The sequence below is a fragment of the Heterodontus francisci genome, chromosome 3, assembly GCF_036365525.1.
Source record: "Heterodontus francisci isolate sHetFra1 chromosome 3, sHetFra1.hap1, whole genome shotgun sequence".
In the NCBI taxonomy this organism is placed as follows: domain Eukaryota; kingdom Metazoa; phylum Chordata; class Chondrichthyes; order Heterodontiformes; family Heterodontidae; genus Heterodontus; species Heterodontus francisci.
This window is the reverse complement of record NC_090373.1, coordinates 80631627-80651748: the sequence shown is the minus strand read 5'-3', so window position 1 is coordinate 80651748 and position 20122 is coordinate 80631627. Positions and strand designations below refer to the sequence as shown.

Genomic DNA, 20122 nt, shown 5'->3' with positions numbered 1-20122 from the left:
TAATTATTTATGAGACTGATCAATGGTGCAGGTGCGGTGACGTAAACATCTTAGACAGTCATTTTCAGATGGTTTACGATGCTGCTGCCTGCTCTGCTGTGTCCTGCTGTCAGCTCTCTGATCTTTAAAGCTCGCGAGACCATGAACGCGGCTCTCGGCAAGGGGATTACGTCATCGGCGTTCTTGCAGTCTCCTGGCAACCGCGGTCTCCTAGCGACGGAAGCAGCCGGGTCGCAGTCCACAAAGGCCCGTCTCCGGCCCCTCATTGAGGGTGACAGAACTGGCCAGGCCCGCTACCCCCGCTCGCCGCCCACCATGTCTCTCCTGATCCCTATCCCAGCAAAAGGTGAGGAGCAGGACACCCCCAGTGTGAACTCGGATATTCCCGAGGAGAGGATCGCCGCCCGCCGGCTCCGGATCGCCCAGCGGTTGGAGGAGAAGAAACGGTGAGAGCGGTGGATCAAATTAGTGCCTGTCGGGTCGCCGGGGGTGGGGGGAGAGGGTCTTGGGGGAGTCCAATCTGGGGGGTGGGTTGGGAAGGTCCTGAGTAGAGTTCAGTCTGGGGTATTGGGGGGTGGTGAGTTTCTGCAGGGTGGAGGGTCTGGGCCTGGGGGGTGGGGGGTGGGGGTTCCCTCAGAGTGGCTTTGCCCAGGGGGATGTCCGGTGCAAAGTCCGGTCCCGGTGGTGTTGTTGGGGGGTTGTTCAGGGGGTGTCAGCGAAGTATTCAACGTATACAGTATTCAGTTGAGATTTGTTATATCAAAAGTACCTTCAGTTTTCAGTCAAGATTTGCAAGCAATAAGTGCTGATAATTTAACTTAGTTTTACTGCTGGAATCCATTCTGTAACTGTAATAGCAAAAATGTCATTTTACATTTGGAACTTAGATTGTTGTACGGTAACTTTTGGAAGTCGCATTCTATTTTAATGGTTTTAATGGTATTTTAATGGCAATAGTTTTATTTGTATAGTTGCTTACGTTCTGCAACATTCAGCATGAGCATATGATGCTGCTTCTAATCACATTTCCGTTTCTCTGGAGGATAATTCTATTGAATATCCACCCCGGCTGGTTTCATCTCCAATTTAATATGTCGTTTCCATTGCTAATTAGTGTAATTGGAACCCTGTAGTCATAAAGGAATTTTATTACATCTAAATTTCCTTTACATATCAGAATTCAGTTGATTGCTCCTGTTTGCTAGTGTGAGATGGCGAATGCAGCACAATTTGGATTTTGAATGACAGCGTTGGGTTCCAACATGAGAATTTAGCTTTTGGGATTGTATAGTTGATTAGTAGATTACCTATATATTACAATATTAGGGGAAATTTTCTTGGGTTTGCCCTCAGGTGAACTGAATTTCTTGCGTGAAGTGAATATCAGAAAATTGGGCTTGCCGAAATGCACAGCCGTTAAGGAACTATCCCTTTTTTTGCATTTAATGGAAAGAAAATGGAATCGGTTCTTTTGCAGGTGTGCATCGCAGCCTAGTCGATTTACTGATATTTGCTGCACCCAGATGTTCCAGTAATCTCCCCAATAACAACTACTTGTATTTATATGGCACCTTTAATGTAGTAAACCGTCCCAAGGCACCTCACGGTAATGTTATCAAACAAGATTCGACACTGACCCACAAGAGTTATTAGGTCAGATGACCAAAAACTTGGTCCAAAGAGATCAATTTTAAGGAGCATCCTAAAGGAGGAAAGAGTGCTAGAAGACAGAGAGGTGTAGGGAGGTATTTCCAGAGCTTGGGGCCTTGGCAGTGAAGACGTTGCTGCCAGTGGTGGAGCTGTTAAAATTGGGGATGCTATAGAGGCCAGAATTGGAGGAACATAGATATATCGGAGGCTTGTGGGACAGGAGGAGATTACAAAGATAGGGAGGGGCAAAGTCATGGAGGGATTTGAAATTCAGGGTATGCATTTTAAAGCGGAATTATTGTTTAACTAAGACAGTGAGCACAGGGGTGATGGGTGGACAGGAATTGGTACAAATTAGGACACTGTCACGCTCATGAGAAGTGCGGTGATGAAAATACAGAACCAAACTGAAGAGTTATACAAAAAAATTGACTTTTCCTTTAAAAAGTGGACAATATGCTGCAAAGTGCCCACCAAAAGATGAACTGAATCGGCCTGCATATTCAAACTGTATCATTGTCTGTTAAGGATAAAATGATATATTCCAGGCTAAGAGGTGTCAATTACACCCATCCTGAAACCATCGAGATATTCCTGAATTGAATGGATTCTTCTGAAACAAAGAAGATGTGAAGTAGCCACATCCTGGTTCATTGTGTGGTTACAGTGAGGGAGGGGGCCATGCATGTCCTAACAGTGGCTGTGAGAGAGTCTTTACCTTTAAAGGTAGCTCTCTGGAGAGAGAGAGGGAGCGATCACAAGAAAATAACAGAAGTAGTCCAGCCAGTGGCTGTCGAAAGAAGCCCAGCCAGACAAGGAAGGAGCCCTGCTGCAAATTCTACACCCATCAGAGAACTGAAAGTAGCCCACCACTTCTGAACAATCAGGAATCTACAACACCTCAAAAGTCAAGACTACAAACAACCCAGGCCTGCATCTTTAAAAAAGACTGCCCTACTTGGAAGATTTAACAGGTTTGCCATAAACCATGAACACCTACCACACCTTGAATTCTTACCCTTTACCTTCTATCTATCTTCTCTTGAGAGTGAATGTGTGCGTGAGTGGTGTTGTGAATATTTCAGGGAATTAATATTGTTCAATAAATAGTTAATCTTCTGTTTTAAACCTACAAGAAAATCTGCCACTGTCTGGATATTTGGCAAGTAAAACATTTTGGTTTATTCATCATTTTAAACAAAACACGATTGTAGTCAGTTGGGAGATGATTAGTGGGAACCATGAACATCCCTTACCACCTGACCATAACAACATGGACAGCAGAGTTTTTGATGACCTCAAGTTTATGGAAGGTATAAAGTGGGAGGCTAGCCAGGAGTGTGTTGGAATAGTTAATAATAGTTAATAGTAGAGGTAACAAAGGCATGGATGAGAGTTTTAGCAGCAGATGTGCAGAGGTGGAAATAGGCAGACTTATTGATGTTGCAGATATATGGTTGGAAGCTCATCTTGGGGTCAAATATGACACCAAGGTTGTAAGCAGTGTCAAGATAGATGTCAGGGAGAGCGTTGGAGTTGGTGGTTAGGGATTGGAGTTTGTACTGGGGTGGGGGCAAAAACAATAGTGGGAATTTCGTATCATCCTGTACTGGATGTCAGACAAGCAGTCTGACATTTTAGAGGTAGTGAACAGGTTGAAAGGGGTGGTGGTGAGGCGGAGCTGGATGTTGTCAGTGTACATGTGGAAACTGGCGCTGTATTTTCAGATAATACTGCAAAAGGGAAGCATGTAGATGAGAAATAGGAGGGGGCCAAGGATAAATTCTTGATGCAGGAGTGGGAAGAGAAGCCATTGGTAGATGATTCCCTGGCTACAACTGGATAGATAAGACTGGAACCAGGTGAGTCACCGTCACATAGGATATTATTTGTGACATTTGATAAGGGCTGTTTCAGTACTGAGGTAGGGGTGGAAACCTGATTGGAGCACTCAAAGGTGGAGTTCCAGGAAAGATGGGCATGAATTTGGGACGCGACAGCATGTTCAAGGACTTTGGGGAGGAAAGGGAAGTTAAAGATGGGGCAGTAGTTTGCAAGGACGGAGGTGTCATTGATTTTTTTTTAAGGAGAGGTGTAATGACAGCAGATTTGCAGGAGATGGGGACAGTATCTAAGGAGAGAGAATCGGTAACAATATCAGCTAACATGGGATCCAGGAAAGGAAATTGGATGGTCAGCTGTTCAGTGGGAATACAGTTGACGGAGCAGGAGGTGGATCTCATGGACAAGATGAACTTGGAGAGGGCATGAGGGAGATAGGTGAGGAACTAAAGATGTGAGTTCAGGGGTTGAGTAGGTGGAAAACTTAGAGGAGGTTTCACCCAGTGGGCTAGGAGAAGGGAGGGAAGTGACAGAGACAGCTGATTGGATGGTCCCAATTTTAGTGACAGAAGTCCATGAGCTCCTCACACTTGTTGTTGGTGAGGGCGCTGGAAACAGGGGTGGGGGTTTAAGAAGATCATTTGCAGTAGAGAAAAAAAGCTGTGGTAATCTTTGCCTTCTAGGATGATCCTGGAATAGTGAGCAGTTTTGGCAATGAGATCAGGACCTGATAGTGCTTTATGTGGTCCAGCCAGTTCTAAACCAGTTGTTCACCATATCCATTTGAGTCTGTGTTCCTTGGACTTAGGGGAGTAGAAGTGAGTCCGTATCAGGGGAAGTGGCCAGGGTGAGGGAGAAGAATGGTTTAATGTGAACTAAGGCATTAAAAGTTGAGGTGAGAGTGTGGTTGAACAATTCAGTAGCTGCAGAAATGTTGTGAAAGGAGGGACAAAGGCTAGGCAGGTGGGATTTTGAAAGTGCGATTGTTAGTTTTTTTTTATTCGTTGGGGGATGTGGACGTCGCTGGCAAGGACAGCATTTATTGCTGATCCCTAACTGCCCTTGAGAAGGTGGTGGTGAGCTGCCTTCTTGAACTGCTGCCATCCTTGGGGTGTAGGTACACCCACAGTGCTGTTAGGAAGGGAGTTCCAGGATTTTGACCCAGCAATAGTGAAGGAATGGCGATATAGTTCCAATTCAGGATGGTGTGTGGCTTGGTGGGGCACTTGCAGGTGGTGATGTTCCCATGAATCTGCTGCCCTTGTTCTTCTAGGTGGTAGAGGTCACAGGTTTGCAAGGGCTGTTGAAGGAGCCTTGGTGAGTTGCTGCAGTGCATCTTGTAGATGGTACACATTGCTGCCACTGTGCATTGGTAGTGGAAGGAGTGAATGTTGAAGATGGTGGATGGGCTGTGGGTTGCTTTGTCCTGGGTGGTGTCGAGCTTCTTGAGTGTTGTTGTAGCTGCACCCATCCAGGCAAGTGGAGAGTATTGCATCACACTTCTGACTTGTGCCTTGTAGATGGTGGACAGGCATTGGGTAGTAAGGAGGTGAGTTACCTGCCACAGAATTCCCAGCCTCTAACCTGCTCTTGTGGCCACAACATTTATATGGCTGGTCCAATTCAGTTTCCAGTCAATGGTGACCCCCAGGAGGTTGATAGTAGGGGATTCAGTGATGGTGATGACGTTGAACGTCAAGGGCAGATGCTGAAATTCTCTCTTGTTTGAGATGGTCATTGCCTGGCACTTGTGTGGTGCAAATGTTACTCGCCAATTATCAGCCCAAGCCAGGATGTTGTCCAGGTCTTTCTGCATATGGACACTGACTGCTTCAGTATCTGAGGAGTTGTGAATGGTGCTGAACATTGTGTAATCATCAGCGAGCATCTCCACTTCTGACCTTATGATGGAGAGTAGGTCATTGATGAAGCAGCTGAATATGGTTGGGCCTAGGACACTACCCTGAGGAACTCCTGCAGTAATGTCCTGGGACTGAGATAATTGACCTCCAACAACCACAACCATCTTTCTTTATGCTAGGTGTGACTCCGACCAGCAGAGAGTTTTCCTGCTGATTCCCATTGATGCCAGTTTTGCACGGGCTCCTTGATGCCAAACTCGGTCAAATGCTGCCTTGATGTCAAGGACAGTCACTCTCACCTCACCTCTGGAGTTCGGCTCTTTTGTCCATGTTTGGATCAAGCCTGTAATGAGGTCAGGAGCTGAGTGGCCCGAGTGGAACCCAAACTGAATGTCACTGAACAGGTTATTGTTGAGCAAGTGCCGCTTGATAGCACTGTCGACGACCCCTTCCATCAATTTACTGATGATTGAGAGTGAACTGGGAGAGAGTTTTTTTCCAGGGTGGAAACAGAAAGTAGTCGTGCCGGGAAGGGAAGGGGGATGTGGGAGGAGAGCGATACAAGGATGTGATTAGAGTTGTTCTTATCTATGTTTTGTCTGTAATTTTTAAAAGATTTACATAATAATTAATGTCTCAAATCATTTTCCAGGGAAGCGAAGGATGGGGGTTATGGTGTTGAAGAGGAGGACAAAGAGGATTTAAGTAAAAGCTGCAAGCAGGTTTTGGACTCACATCAGGTCAGTCATTTAATGGTAGTACACACCTGTCTCTGTTCACCCTCTAGTCTTCTCTTATCTTTAGCTTGATTTTGCACACAAAGTTCATTACTCAGTCATAGTACATTGTTTCTGTTGTGAGTGACCTTTATGGTATAAGAAAAGTGAAAGAAAATGCATTCTTTGACATGATGGGCTGCAATTTTCCCCCCATTGATGTTGAATCTGTAATGCTGCATTGTCTCTGATGAAACAATACTCTTTTAATTACTTTGCTTTAGCTAGCAGAACGGACAGCAGTTCTTCGCTCAGTCCATTCTAAACATGCTCAATACTGGGAAACTCCTTTGTACCTGACGGATGTCAGCAGCGCAGTTGTAGTAAGAATTTCTACTGTTATTGCACGACTGCTACTGAAACACTCATCCATGCCTTTGTTACCTCTGGACCTGACTATTCCAATGCACTCCTGGCTGGCCTCCCATCTTCCCCCATCCAGGAGGGCTTCTTGAAACAGTATGTAGATAGTCCAACTAGGGATGGGGCCATTCTGGACCTGGTATTGGGGAATGAGCCCGGCCAGGTGGTCGAAGTTTCAGTGGGGGAGCATTTCGGGAGCAGTGACCATAATTCCATAAGTTTTAAGGTACTTGTGGATAAGGATAAGAGTAGTCCTCGGGTGAAGGTGCTAAATTGGGGGAAGGCTAATTATAACAATATTAGGCAGGAACTGAAGAATTTAGATTGGGGGCAGCTGTTTGAGGGTAAATCAACATCTGACTTGTGGGAGTCTTTCAAACATCAGCTGATTAGAATCCAGGACCAGCATGTTCCTGTGAGGAAGAAAGACAAGTTGGGCAAGTTTTGGGAAGCTTGGATAACACGGGATATTGTGAGCCTAGTCAAAAAGAAAAAGGAAGCATTTGTAAGGGCTGGAAGGCTAGGAACAGATGAAGCACTTGAGGAATATAAAGACAGTAGGAAGGAATTTAAGCAAGGAGTTAGGAGGGCTAAAAGGGGTCATGAAAAGTAATTGGCAAACAGGATTAAGGAAAATCCCAAGGCTTTTTATACATATATAAAGAGCAAGTGGGTAACCAGGGAAAGGGTTGGCCCACTCAAGGACAGAGATGGGAATCTATGTGTGGAGCCAGAGGAAATGGGTGAGGTGCTAAATGAGTACTTTGCATCAGTATTCACCAAAGAGAAGGACTTGGTGGATGATGAGCCTAGGGAAGGGCGCAGATAGTCTCAGTCATCCCATTATCAAAAATGAGGAGGTGTTGGGTGTCTTGCAAAGCATTAAGGTAGATAAGTCCCCAGGGCCTGATGGGATCTACCCCAGAATACTGAGGGAGGCAAGGGAAGAAATTGCTGGGGCCTTGACAGAAATCTTTGCATCCTCATTGGCTACATGTGAGGTCCCAGAGGACTGGAGAATAGCCAATGTTGTTCCTTTGTTTAAGAAGGGTGGCAAGGATAATCCAGGAAATTATAGGCCGGTGAGCCTTACGTCAGTGGTAGGGAACTTGTTAGAGAGGATTATTCGGGACAGGATTTACTCCCATTTGGAAACAAACAAACTTATTAGCGAGAGACAGCATGGTTTTGTGAAGGGGAGGTCGTGTCTTACTAATTTGATTGAGTTTTTTGAGGAAGTGACGAAGATGATTGATGAAGGAAGGGCAGTGGATGTTATCTATATGGACTTTAGTAAAGCCTTTGACAAGGTCCCGCATGGCAGACTGGTACAAAAGGTGAACTCACACAGGATCAGAGGTGAGCTGGCAAGATGGATACAGAACTGGCTCGGTCATAGAAGACAGAGGGTATCAGTGGATGGGTGTTTTTCTGAATGGAGGGATGTGACTAGTGGTGTTCCGCAGGGATCAGTGCTGGGACCTTTGCTGTTTGTAGTATATATAAATGATTTGGAGGAAAATGTAGCTGGTCTGATTAGTAGGTTTGCGGACGACACAAAGGTTGGTGGAGGTGCGGATAATGATGAGGATTGTCAGAGGATACAGCAGGATATAGATCGGTTGGAGACTTGGGTGGAGAAATAGCAGATGGAGTTTAATCCGGACAAATGTGAGGTAATGCATTTTGGAAGGTCTAATGCAGGTGGGAGGTATACAGTAAATGGCAGAACCTTTAGGAGTATTGACAGGCAGAGAGATCTGGGCGTACAGGTCCACAGCTCACTGAAAGTGGCAACGCAGGTGGATAAGGTAGTCAAGAAGGCATACGGCATGCTTGCCTTCATTGGTCGGGGCATAGACTATAAAAATTGGCAAGTCATGTTGCAGCTGTACAGAACCTTAGTTAGGCCACACTTAGAATATTGCGTGCAATTCTGGTCGCCACACTGCCAGAAGGATGTGGAGGCTTTGGAGAGGGTACAGAGGAGGTTTACCAGGATGTTGCCTGGTCTGGAGGGCATTAGCTATGGGGAGAGGTTGGAAAAACTTGGATTGTTTTCACTGGAACGACGGAGGTGGAGGGGTGACATGATAGAGGTTTACAAAGTTATGAACGGCATGAACAGAGTGGATAGTCAGAAGCTTTTTCCCAGGGTGGAAGAGTCAGTTACTAGGGGACATAGGTTTAAGGTGCGAGGGGCAAAGTTCAGAGGGGATGTGCGAGGCAAGTTTTTTACACAGAGGGTGGTGAGTGCCTGGAACTTGCTTCCAGGAGAGGTGGTGGAAGCAGGTACGATAGTGACGTTTAAGAGACATCTTGACAAATACATGAATAGGAAGGGAATAGAGGGATATGGGCCCCGGAAGTGCAGAAGGTGTTAGTTTAGGCAGGCATCAAGATCGGCGAGGCTTGGAGGGCCGAATGGCCTATTCCTGTGCTGTACTGTTCTTTGTTCTTTGTTCTATCCTTCATAAACTTGAGCTTATCCAAAACTCTACTACTTGTATTCTAACTCGTGCCTCGCCCCCGAAACCCATCATCCCTGTGCTTGTTGACCTATATTGGCTCCCAGTCCAACAGCAACTCAATTTTAAAATTCTCATTCCTGTTTTAAAATCACTCTGTGGTCTTGCCCCTCCCTATCCCTGTAACCGCCAGCAGCTCGACAACACTCTGAGATATCTGTGCTCATCCAATTCTGGCCTTTTTCATATTCCAGTGTTATTCGATCCATCATTGGCAGCCGTGCTTTCAGCTGCCTAAGCCCTAAACTCTGGAATTCCCTCCCTAAATCTAAGTTAAGGGAAGGTCATGTTTTACTAACTTAATTGAATTTTTTGAGGAAGTATCAAGGAGGATTGATCAGGATAGTGCAGTGAGTGTAGTCTACATGGATTTTAGTAAGGCATTTGACAAGGTCCCACATGGGAGACTGGTCAAAAAAGTAAAAGCTCATGCGACACAGGGGAATGTGGCAAGATGGATCCAAAATTGGCTCAGTGACAAAAAACAGAGGATAATGGTCGATGGATGTTTTTGCAAATGGAAATCTGTTTCCAGTGGCATTCCACAGGGCTCAAGATTGGGTCCCTTGTTGTTTGTGGTATATATTAATGATTTGGAACTCAAATGTGGGAGGCATGATTTGGAAATTTGCAGCTGACACAAAAATTGGCCATGATAGTGAAGAGGATAGCTGTAGACTCCAGAATGATATCATTGATTTGGTTGAGTGGACAGAAAAGTGGAAAATGGAATTCAATCTGGAAAAGTGTGAGGTAATGCATTTGGGGAGGGCAAACTAAGGGAATACACAATAAACGGGAGGATATTGAGAGGGGTAGAGGAAGTGAGAGACCTTGGAGTGCATGCCCACAGGTCCCTGAAAGTGGCAGGACAGGTAGAGAAAGTGGTGAAGAAGGCAAATGGAATGCTTTCCTTTATTGGCTGAGGTATAGAATACAAAAGTAGGGATGTAATGCTGGAACTGTATAAAACACTGGTTCGGCCACAGTTGGAGTATTGCATCCAATTCTGGTCGCCACATTACAGGAAGAAAATAATTGCCCTGGAGAGAGTTCTTCTTTGGCCTCCTTGTCTCGAGAGACAATGGGTAAGTGCCTGGAGGTGGTCAGTGGTTTGCGAAGCAGCGCCTGGAGTGGCTATAAAGGCCAATTCTAGAGTGACAGACTCTTCCACAGGTGCTGCAGATAAAATTGGTTGTCGGGGCTGTTATACAGTTGGCTCTCTCCTTGCGCTTCTGTCTTTTTTCCTGCCAAATGCTAAGTCTCTTTGACTCGCCACGCTTAGCCCCGTCTTTATGGTTGCCCGCCAGCTCTGGCGATCGCTGGCAACTGAATCCCATGACTTGTGATCAATCTCACAGGACTTCATGTCGCGTTTGCAGACGTCTTTAAAGCGGAGACAAGGACGGCTGGTGGGTCTGATCACAGTGACGTGCTCGCTGTACAATGTCTCTTTGGGGATCCTGCCATCTTCCATGCGGCTCACATGGCCAAGCCATCTCAGGCGCCGCTGGCTGATTAGGGTGTATATGCTGGGCATGTTGGCCGCCTCGAGGACTTCTGTGTTGGAGATACGGTCCTGCCACCTGATGCCAAGGTTTCTCCGGAGGCAGCGAAGACGGAATGAATTGAGATGTCGCTCTTGGCTGACGTACATTGTCCAGGCCTCGCTGCCGTAGAGCAAGGTACTGAGGACACAGGCTTGATACACTTGGACTTTTGTGTTCTGTGTCAGTGCGCCATTTTCCCACACTCTCTTGGCCAGTCTGGACATAGCAGTGGAAGCCTTTCCCATGCGCTTGTTGAATTCTGCATCGAGAGACAGGTTACTGGTGATAGTTGAGCCTAGGTAGGTGAACTCTTGAACCACTTCCAGAGTGTGGTCGCCGATATTTATGGATGGGGTATTTCTGATGTCCTGTCCCATGATGTTTGTTTTCTTGAGGCTGATGGTTAGGCCAAATTCGGTGCAGGCAGCCGCAATCCTGTCGATGAATCTCTGCAGACACTCTTCAGTGTGAGATGTTAATGCAGCATCGTCAGCAAAGAGGAGTTCCCTGATGAGGACTTTCCGTACTTTGGTCTTCACTCTTAGATGGGCAAGGTTGAACAACCTACCTACCACCTGATCTTGTGTGGAGGAAAATTCCTTCTTCTGAAGACTTAAACGCATGTGAGAGCAGCAGGGAGAAGAAGATCCCAAACAGTGCTGGTGCGAGAACACAGCTCAGTTTCACTCAGGATAGGAAAGGGGTCTGATGAGGCGCTGCTATGCTGAATTGTGCCTTTCATATTGTCATGGAATGAGGTGATGATACTTAGTATCTTTGGTGGGCATCCGATCTTTTCTAGTAGTCTGAAGAGATCACGTCTGCTGACGAGGTCAAAGGCTTTGGTGAGATCAATGAAAGCAACGTAGAGGGGCATCTGTTGTTCACGGCATTTCTCCTGTAGCTGGCGAAGGGAGAACAGCATGTCAATGGTGGATCTCTCTGCTCGAAATCCATACTGTGCCTCAGGGTAGACACGCTCAGCCAGCTTCTGGAGCCTGTTTAAAGCGACTCGAGCGAAGACTTTCCCCACTATGCTGAGCAGGGAGATTCCACGGTAGTTGTTGCAGTCACCGCGGTCATCCTTGTTTTTTAGTTTTAGATTTAGAGATACAGCAGTGAAACAGGCCCTTCGGCCCACCGAGTCTGTGCCGACCATCAACCACCCATTTATACTAATGCTACACTAATCCTATATTCCTACCACATCCCCACCTGTCCCTCTATTTCCCTACCACCTACCTACACTAGAGGCAATTGCTAATGGCCAATTTACCTATCAACCTGCAAGTCTTTGGCATGTGGGAGGAAACCGGAGCACCCGGAGGAAACCCACGCAAACACAGGGAGAACTTGCAAACTGCACACAGGCAGTACCCAGAATTGAACCCGGATCACTGGAGCTGTGAGGCTGCGGTGCTAACCACTGCGCCACTGTGCCTGTGTTCTTATAGAGGGTGATGATATTGGCATTGCGCATGTCCTGTGGTACTGCTCCCTCATCCCAGCACAGGCAAAGCAGTTTGTACAGTGCTGAGAGTATAGCAGGCTTGGCACTATTGATGATTTCAGGGGTAATGCCGTCCTTCCCAGGGGCTTTTCCGCTGGCTAGAGAATCAATGGTATCACTGAGTTCCGATTTTGTTGGATGTATGTCCAGCTCATCCATGACTGGCAGAGACTGGGCTGCATTGAGTGTGGTCTCAGTGACAACATTTACCCTGGTGTATAGTTCTAGGTAGTGTTCCACCCAGCGGTCCATTTGCTTGCGTTGGTCAGTGAACGTGTCCCCTGATTTAGATTTGAGGGGGGGCAATCTTCTTGATGGTTGGCCCAAAAACTCTCTTAATGTCATCATACATTCCTCTAATATTTCCGGTGTCCGAGGCCAGCTGAATATGACTGCATAGGTGTTGCCAGTAGTCATTTGTGCAGCGCCTGGCTGTTCTTTGTGCAGCGCTTCTGGCTGCTTTAAGTGCTACGGATGTTAACTCGTTGGGGGCTTTCTTGTAGTTCAGCAGTGCAATGCGCTTAGCGGCTATGACAGGTTCCAGCTCTTCAATGTGAGATTGAAACCAGTCTGCATTCCGCTTCACACGTTTGCCATAGGTGGTCATTGCTGAGTCACAGATGGTGTCTCTGATGTGGGCCCACTTGGTCTCTGCATCCCCTGTAGGAGTGTTTTGAAGGGCTTTTCCGAGTGAATTTAGAAACTTATGTAACAGCTGTGGATGAGAAATTCTGCTATTGATGCGCAGGCGGCCCTTCTGCTTGGAGTGATGCAGCTTCTTTGGTTTGAAGCTAACCTTGCTGCACACCAGGGAGTGGTCAGTGTCGCAGTCCGCACTGTGGAAGCTGCGTGTGATTTGAACACTGTTTAAAGAGGCTCGCCTTGTGACGGTGAGGTCCAGCTGGTGCCAACGACGTGATCTTGGGTGCCTCCAAGAAACCTGGTGACAGGGTTTAGTGTGAACGAATGAGTTGGTGATGCAGAGGTTATGATAGGTACACAACTCAAGCAGTCTCTGTCCATTCTCATTCATCCTACCAATGCCATAGCGCCCAAGGCAGGAGGGCCATGTGTCATGGTCGGCCCCAACCCTGGCATTAAAGTCCCCCAGCAGGAACAGGTGTTCGGTGTTGGGGATGCTACTGATGATATTATGGAGTTCCTCGTAGAACTGGTCTTTAGCGTCAAGTGGGGAGCAGAGTGTTGAGGCATAAATGCTGAGTAGATGTACTAGACCAGAGGCGGTGAACAGTCAGATGGACAGTATGTGTTCCGAGCCATTTGAGGGTGGCTCTATCATGCTAAGCAAAGAGTTTCTGATGGCGAAGCCCACTCCATGCTGTCTTGGTTCTTCAGGATCCCTACCCTGCCAGAAGAAGGTGTAGTCTTGCTCTCTTAGAGATCCGCTCGCAGGGAGGCGTGTCTCCTGAAGTGCTGCAATGTCCACATTGAGTCTACTGCACTCATTGTTAATGATGGCGGTCTTCCGAGAATCGTTGATTTGTGTAAGGTCTTCCGACAGGCCAGGACACATAGTTCTGACGTTCCGGCTTGCAAAGCGAAGGGCTGGTACCTTCTTTCCTTTTTTGGTCGTGCTGTTTGGTGCGGTGTTACAGTCACTTGTCGGGCAATGACCCTGAGCTCCAAGCACCCATTGAAGCAAGTGGACTGTGGTGGGACAGAACCTTACTGACCAGGGGCTGCCTGGTTTGAGGCGGGCGGTAGCTGTCCAGTGAGATGCGATGACCTCTCCCACCGACAAAGGCAACCCGTGGCGCCCAATCTCTACGCCAGTTGAGCTGGATTTATAATCCGTAACTGCTGCCTTCCGTGTTGATTTGGTCGCTGTGAGGCGACTATGGAATGACCTCTCCATGGTGCATGCCTGGGCGGATGTATGGAGGTTGTGAGTTGCCCAAGCGTCAAAACCCCCCGCTCGGCCTTCCTGGTGGGGTCCAAAGGAGTGCAGAGCACGACGTTTGTCACCGGTCTGGCTGCAGGAACTGCCGGAAACATGCCAAAGGTGACACATGACCGCCTTCAGCGTTCCGCTCTGGATTTTCTGTTAGGGTTTACTCCCTTCGCCTTGGTCTCTCCCGAGACGCCCACAAGGCAGTGGGGTTCTTGGGGCCCCTACACAGGGGTAGGTGGATGCCGGTGGGATGAGGTGGGGGAAGGGGGTGCGGGGGGGAGCTAGGAAGGGGGCTGCAAGGGGTCGGGAAGAGGGGTGCAGGGGAAGGGGGTGCGAGGGGAAGATGGTGCGAGGGGGGAGCTGGGAAGGGGGTGCGAGGGGGGTGGTGGGAAGGGGGTGCGAGGGGGGTGAGCTGTGAGCTGGGAGCTGGGGAGTGGGGAGGGGGTGCAGGTAATAAAACATTTCATCAGCTCCCACCATTATCCCTTTTACAATGATGTAATGCTACTGGGATCGGGATCTGGGAGCCGAGCCGGAGTTGTGGGGAAAGTTTGTGTGGAAACAGTGCGGAGTCGCCGAGTGAGCGGGAGCTGCTGCCGGGACCATGTGGCCGCTCTTCCTCCTGATCCCCGCCGTGGATGGGCTCCCCGAAAACAGCCAAGTGGCCGTCCTGTCCAGTTGGCCAAGCTTGGCAACCACTGGCAGGGTCTTCATCAGCATTTCTTTCCCGGATTGCCAGCCGTTCACCCTCTCTCTGCGGTGAATTCCTCTCCCAGCCTTACGTGTCCACCACAAGCCAAGCATACTCAAAAGGGAAATTGTGTTAGTGAAAAATTGGCAAATTTGTTTAGAGCGGTAAGGAATAAAAGGCAGGAGAGATTAGACTCAAGGGCGTAATTTTTTAAAAATTTATTTTATTTAGAGATACAGCACTGAAACAGGCCCTTCGGCCCACCGAGTCTGTGCCGACCAACAATCACCCATTTATACTAACCCGACAGTAATATTCACTACCACCTACCTACACTAGGGGCAATTTACAATGGCCAATTTACCTATCACCTGCAAGTCTTTGGTTGTGGGAGGAAACCGGAGCACCCGGCGAAAACCCACGCGGTCACAGGGAGAACTTGCAAACTCCGCACAGGCAGTACCCAGAATTGAACCTGGGTCTCTGGAGCTGTGAGGCTGCGGTGCTAACCACTGCGCCACTGTGCCGCCCCAAATGATCAGATTCACATGCTGTGCATTTACAAGAATGTTGCCAGGGCTTGAAAATTGCAGCTATGAGGAAAGATTGGATAGGCTAGGGTGTTTTCCTCCGAACAGAGGAAGCTGAGGGATGACTTAGTTGAGGGGTCTAGATAAAGTAGACAGGAAGGGCCTGTTTCCCTTAGCGGAGAGGTCAATTGCCAGGGACACCGATTTAAGGTGATTGGTAGAAAGATTATCTATGAGTCAGCTTTGACCACCTACGGCAAAAGTGCGAAGAGAAATGCAGACTGGTTTCAATCTCATAATGAAGAGCTGGAACCTGTCATAGCCGCTAAGCGCATTGCACTGTTGAACTACAAGAAAGCCCCCAGCGATTTAACATCCGCAGCACTTAAAGCAGCCAGAAGTACTGCACAAAGAACAGCTAGGCGTTGCGCAAACGACTACTGGCAACACCTATGCAGTCATATTCAGCTGGCCTCAGACACCGGAAACATCAGAGGAATGTATGATGGCATGAAGAGAGCTCTTGGGCCAACCATCAAGAAGATCGCCCCCCTCAAATCTAAATCGGGGGACATAATCACTGACCAACGCAAACAGATGGACCGCTGGGTTGAGCACTACCTAGAACTGTACTCCAGGGAGAATGCTGTCACTGAGACTGCCCTCAATGCAGCCCAGCCTCTACCAGTCATGGATGAGCTGGACAGACAGCCAACCAAATCGGAACTCAGTGATGCCATTGATTCTCTAGCCAGCGGAAAAGCCCCTGGGAAGGACAGCATTACCCCTGAAATAATCAAGAGTGCCAAGCCTGCTATACTCTCAGCACTACATGAACTGCTATGCCTGTGCTGGGACGAGGGAGCAGTACCCCAGGACATGCGCGATGCCAACATCATCACCCTCTATAAAAACAAAGGTGACCGCGGTGACTGCAACAACTACCGTGGAATCTCCCTGCTCAGCATAGTGGGGAAAGTCTTTGCTCGAGTCGCTCTGAACAGGCTCCAGAAGCTGGCCGAGCGCGTCTACCCTGAGGCACAGTGTGGCTTTCGTGCAGAGAGATCGACCATTGACATGCTGTTCTCCCTTCGTCAGATACAGGAGAAATGCCGTGAACAACAGATGCCCCTCTACATTGCTTTCATTGATCTCACCAAAGCCTTTGACCTCGTCAGCAGACGTGGTCTCTTCAGACTACTAGAAAAGATCGGATGTCCACCAAAGCTACTAAGTATCATCACCTCATTCCATGACAATATGAAAGGCACAATTCAACATGGTGGCTCCTCATCAGAGCCCTTTCCTATCCTGAGTGGTGTGAAACAGGGCTGTGTTCTCGCACCCACACTTTTTGGGATTTTCTTCTCCCTGCTGCTTTCACATGCGTTCAAATCCTCTGAAGAAGGAATTTTCCTCCACACAAGATCAGGGGGCAGGTTGTTCAACCTTGCCCGTCTAAGAGCGAAGTCCAAAGTACGGAAAGTCCTCATCAGAGAACTCCTCTTTGCTGACGATGCTGCTTTAACATCTCACACTGAAGAGTGCCTGCAGAGTCTCATCGGCAGGTTTGCGTCTGCCTGCAATGAATTTGGCCTAACCATCAGCCTCAAAAAAACGAACATCATGGGGCAGGACGTCAGAAATGCTCCATCCATCAATATTGGCGACCACGCTCTGGAAGTGGTTCAAGAGTTCACCTACCTAGGCTCAACTATCACCAGCAACCTGTCTCTAGATGCAGAAATCAACAAGCGCATGGGTAAGGCTTCCACTGCTATGTCCAGACTGGCCAAGAGAGTGTGGGAAAATGGCGCACTGACACGGAACACAAAAGTCCGAGTGTATCAGGCCTGTGTCCTCAGTACCTTGCTCTACGGCAGCGAGGCCTGGACAACGTATGCCAGCCAAGAGCAACGTCTCAATTCATTCCATCTTCGCTGCCTTCGGAGAATACTTGGCATCAGGTGGCAGGACTATATCTACAACACAGAAGTCCTTGAAGCGGCCAACACCCCCAGCTTATACACACTACTGAGTCAGCGGCGCTTGAGATGGCTTGGCCATGTGAGCCGCATGGAAGATGGCAGGATCCCCAAAGACACATTGTACAGCGAGCTCGCCACTGGTATCAGACCCACCGGCCGTCCATGTCTCCGCTATAAAGACGTCTGCAAACGCGACATGAAATCGTGTGACATTGATCACAAGTCGTGGGAGTCAGTTGCCAGCATTCGCCAGAGCTGGCGGGCAGCCATAAAGACAGGGCTAAATTGTGGCGAGTCGAAGAGACTTAGTAGTTGGCAGGAAAAAAGACAGAGGCGCAAGGGGAGAGCCAACTGTGCAACAGCCCTGACAAACAAATTTCTCTGCAGCACCTGTGGAAGAGCCTGTCACTCCAGAATTGGCCTTTCTAGCCACTCCAGGCGCTGCTTCACAAACCACTGACCACCTCCAGGCGCGTATCCATTATCTCTCGAGATAAGGAGGCCCAAAAGAAAAGAAAGATTAGAGGGGACATGAGGAAAAACCTTTTCTCCGAGAGGGTGGTGGGTGTCTGGAATTCACTGCCTGGATTGGTGGTGGAGGCAGCAACCCTCAACTCATTTAAAAGGTACCTGGACCTGCACCTGAAGTGCTGTAACCTGCAAGACTATGGACCAGGTGCTGAAAAGAGGGATTAGAATGGGCGGCTAGTTTTTCCAGGTGGCACAGACACGATGGGCTGAATGGCCTCTTTTTGTGCCGTAACTTTTCTGTGGTTCTAAATCTCTACGTCTCTCTCTTCTCCATTAAGATGTTCACTAAAACCTACCTCTTTGATCAAGGACTTGGTCATCCTTCCTTTTATCTCCTTATTTGGCTGGGTGTCAAATTTTATTTGATAACACTCTGTGAAGCACTTAGGAATGTTTTACTATGTTAAAGGTGCTGTATAAGTACAAGTTGATGTTATCATAATAGACCGCAAGAAAAAAATTATCCTGTGGTCCCCTCAAGCTTGCTCCGCCATTCAATAAGTTAATGGTTGAACTGATTACTCCACATTCCTACCTACCCCCTGATAACCTTTCACCCCCTTGCTTATCAAGAATCTATCTACTTCTGCCTTAAAAACATTCAAAACTCTGCTTCCACTACCATTTGAGGAAGAGAGTTCCAAAGACTCACAACCCTCTGAGAGAAAAAATTTCTCCTCACCTTTGTCTTAAATGGGCGACCCCTTATTTTTAAACAGTGACCCCCTAGTTCTAGATTTTCCCACAAGGGGAAACATCCTTTCCATATCCATCCGGTCAAGACCCTTCAGGATCTTGTATGTTTCAATCAAGTTGCCACTTACTCTTCTAAACTCCAGCGGATACAAGCGTAGCCTGTCCAATCTTTCCTCATAAGACAGCCCGCCCAATTACAGGTATTAGCCTCGTAAACCTTCTCTGCACTGCTTCCAATAAAATTGGACAAAGTGATATAGTAAATTTTAGGCTTTTTTTTTCAGAAAAGATGCTTGATTTTGCTGTCTGTTCATCATTTTGTACATAATCTGAAAAAGAAATCTACAGGAAACAATGTTTTCTCTAAGCTACATGGCTGTGCAGCAGTCTGGAATATACTGCGCAGTGCAACAAATAGGCAGAACAAAGAAAAATTAGATGGAACATTGACAGGGAGAAAAAAGAAAAAAAAAACTTGATTCACTTTATTTAGCAGTGAACATGTGACAATAATTTTCACTACTCTGCTGGACCCTTTAACATTATTTCATGTTCACTGTATTCTGATCCCTCATTCAAAAAAACCTGTTGAGTAGGCTTTTGGTAAATTGCGTCTGGCAAATGCTCCCTGTTAACTTTTATTTTAATAAATATTAATTTCTATGCTTTAACTACAGAGCACTGACTAGCTGCTCTGTTATTTTCATTTTAACTCATTGACCAGGCATTTTCAATAAATGAAGCAGTTTAGAAGGGAAGTAAAGTCTGGGGAATATCTTGTGTTTTAAGCACTCCCCTTTCAAAAAAAAGAACAAAGAAAATTACAGCACAGGAACAGGCCCTTCGGCCCTCCAAGCCTACGCCGATCCAAATCCTCTATCTAAACCTGTCGCCTATTTTCTAAGGGTCTGTATCTCTTTACTTCCTGCCCATTCATGTATCTGTCTAGATACATCTTAAAAGATGCTATCGTGCCCGCGTCTACCACCTCCGCTGGCAAAGCGTTCCATGCACCCACCAAACTCTGCGTAAAGAAATTTCCACGCAAATCCCCCCTAAACTTTTCCCCTTTCACTTTGAACTCGTGTCCCCTTGTAATTGAATCCCCCACTCTGGGGAAAAAGCTTCTTGTTATCCACTCTGTCTATACCTCTCATGATTTTGTACACCTCAATCAGGTCCCCCCTCAACCTCCGTCTTTCTAATGAAAATAATCCTAATCTACTCAACCTCTCTTCATAGCTAGCGCCCTCCATACCAGGCAACATCCTGGTGAACCTCCTCTGCACCCTCTCCAAAGCATCCACATCCTTTTGGTAATGTGGCGACCAGAACTGCACGCAGTATTCCAAATGTGGCCGAACCAAAGTCCTATACAACTGTAACATGACCTGCCAGCTCTTGTACTCAATACCCCGTCCGATGAAGGAAAGCATGCCGTATGCCTTCTTGACCACTCTATTGACCTGCGTTGCCACCTTCAGGGAACAATGGACCTGAACACCCAAATCTCTCTGTACATCAATTTTCCCCAGGACTTTTCCATTTACTGTATAGTTCACTCTTGAATTGGATCTTCCAAAATGCATCACCTCGCATTTGCCCTGATTGAACTCCATCTGCCATTTCTCTGCCCAACTCTCCAGTCTATCTATATTCTGCTGTATTCTCTGACAGTCCCCTTCAATAGAAG

The 20122-nt window shown here is 47.4% G+C and overlaps 1 protein-coding gene across 3 annotated transcripts in view; it reads left to right on the top strand.

Annotated features, from left to right (window-relative positions):
• The first annotated feature begins 216 nt into the window (after positions 1–216).
• Positions 217–20122, top strand: part of drc1 (dynein regulatory complex subunit 1 homolog (Chlamydomonas)) — a 111757-nt gene continuing 91851 nt past the window's right edge. For all 3 annotated transcript variants that reach the window (XM_068023706.1, XM_068023696.1, XM_068023687.1), the window contains exons 1-2: positions 217–446; positions 6007–6094. In XM_068023706.1, coding sequence (XP_067879807.1) covers positions 316–446; positions 6007–6094 — 219 coding nt within the window. In that variant the 5' untranslated portion in view covers positions 217–315. The remainder of the gene's footprint in view (positions 447–6006; positions 6095–20122) is intronic.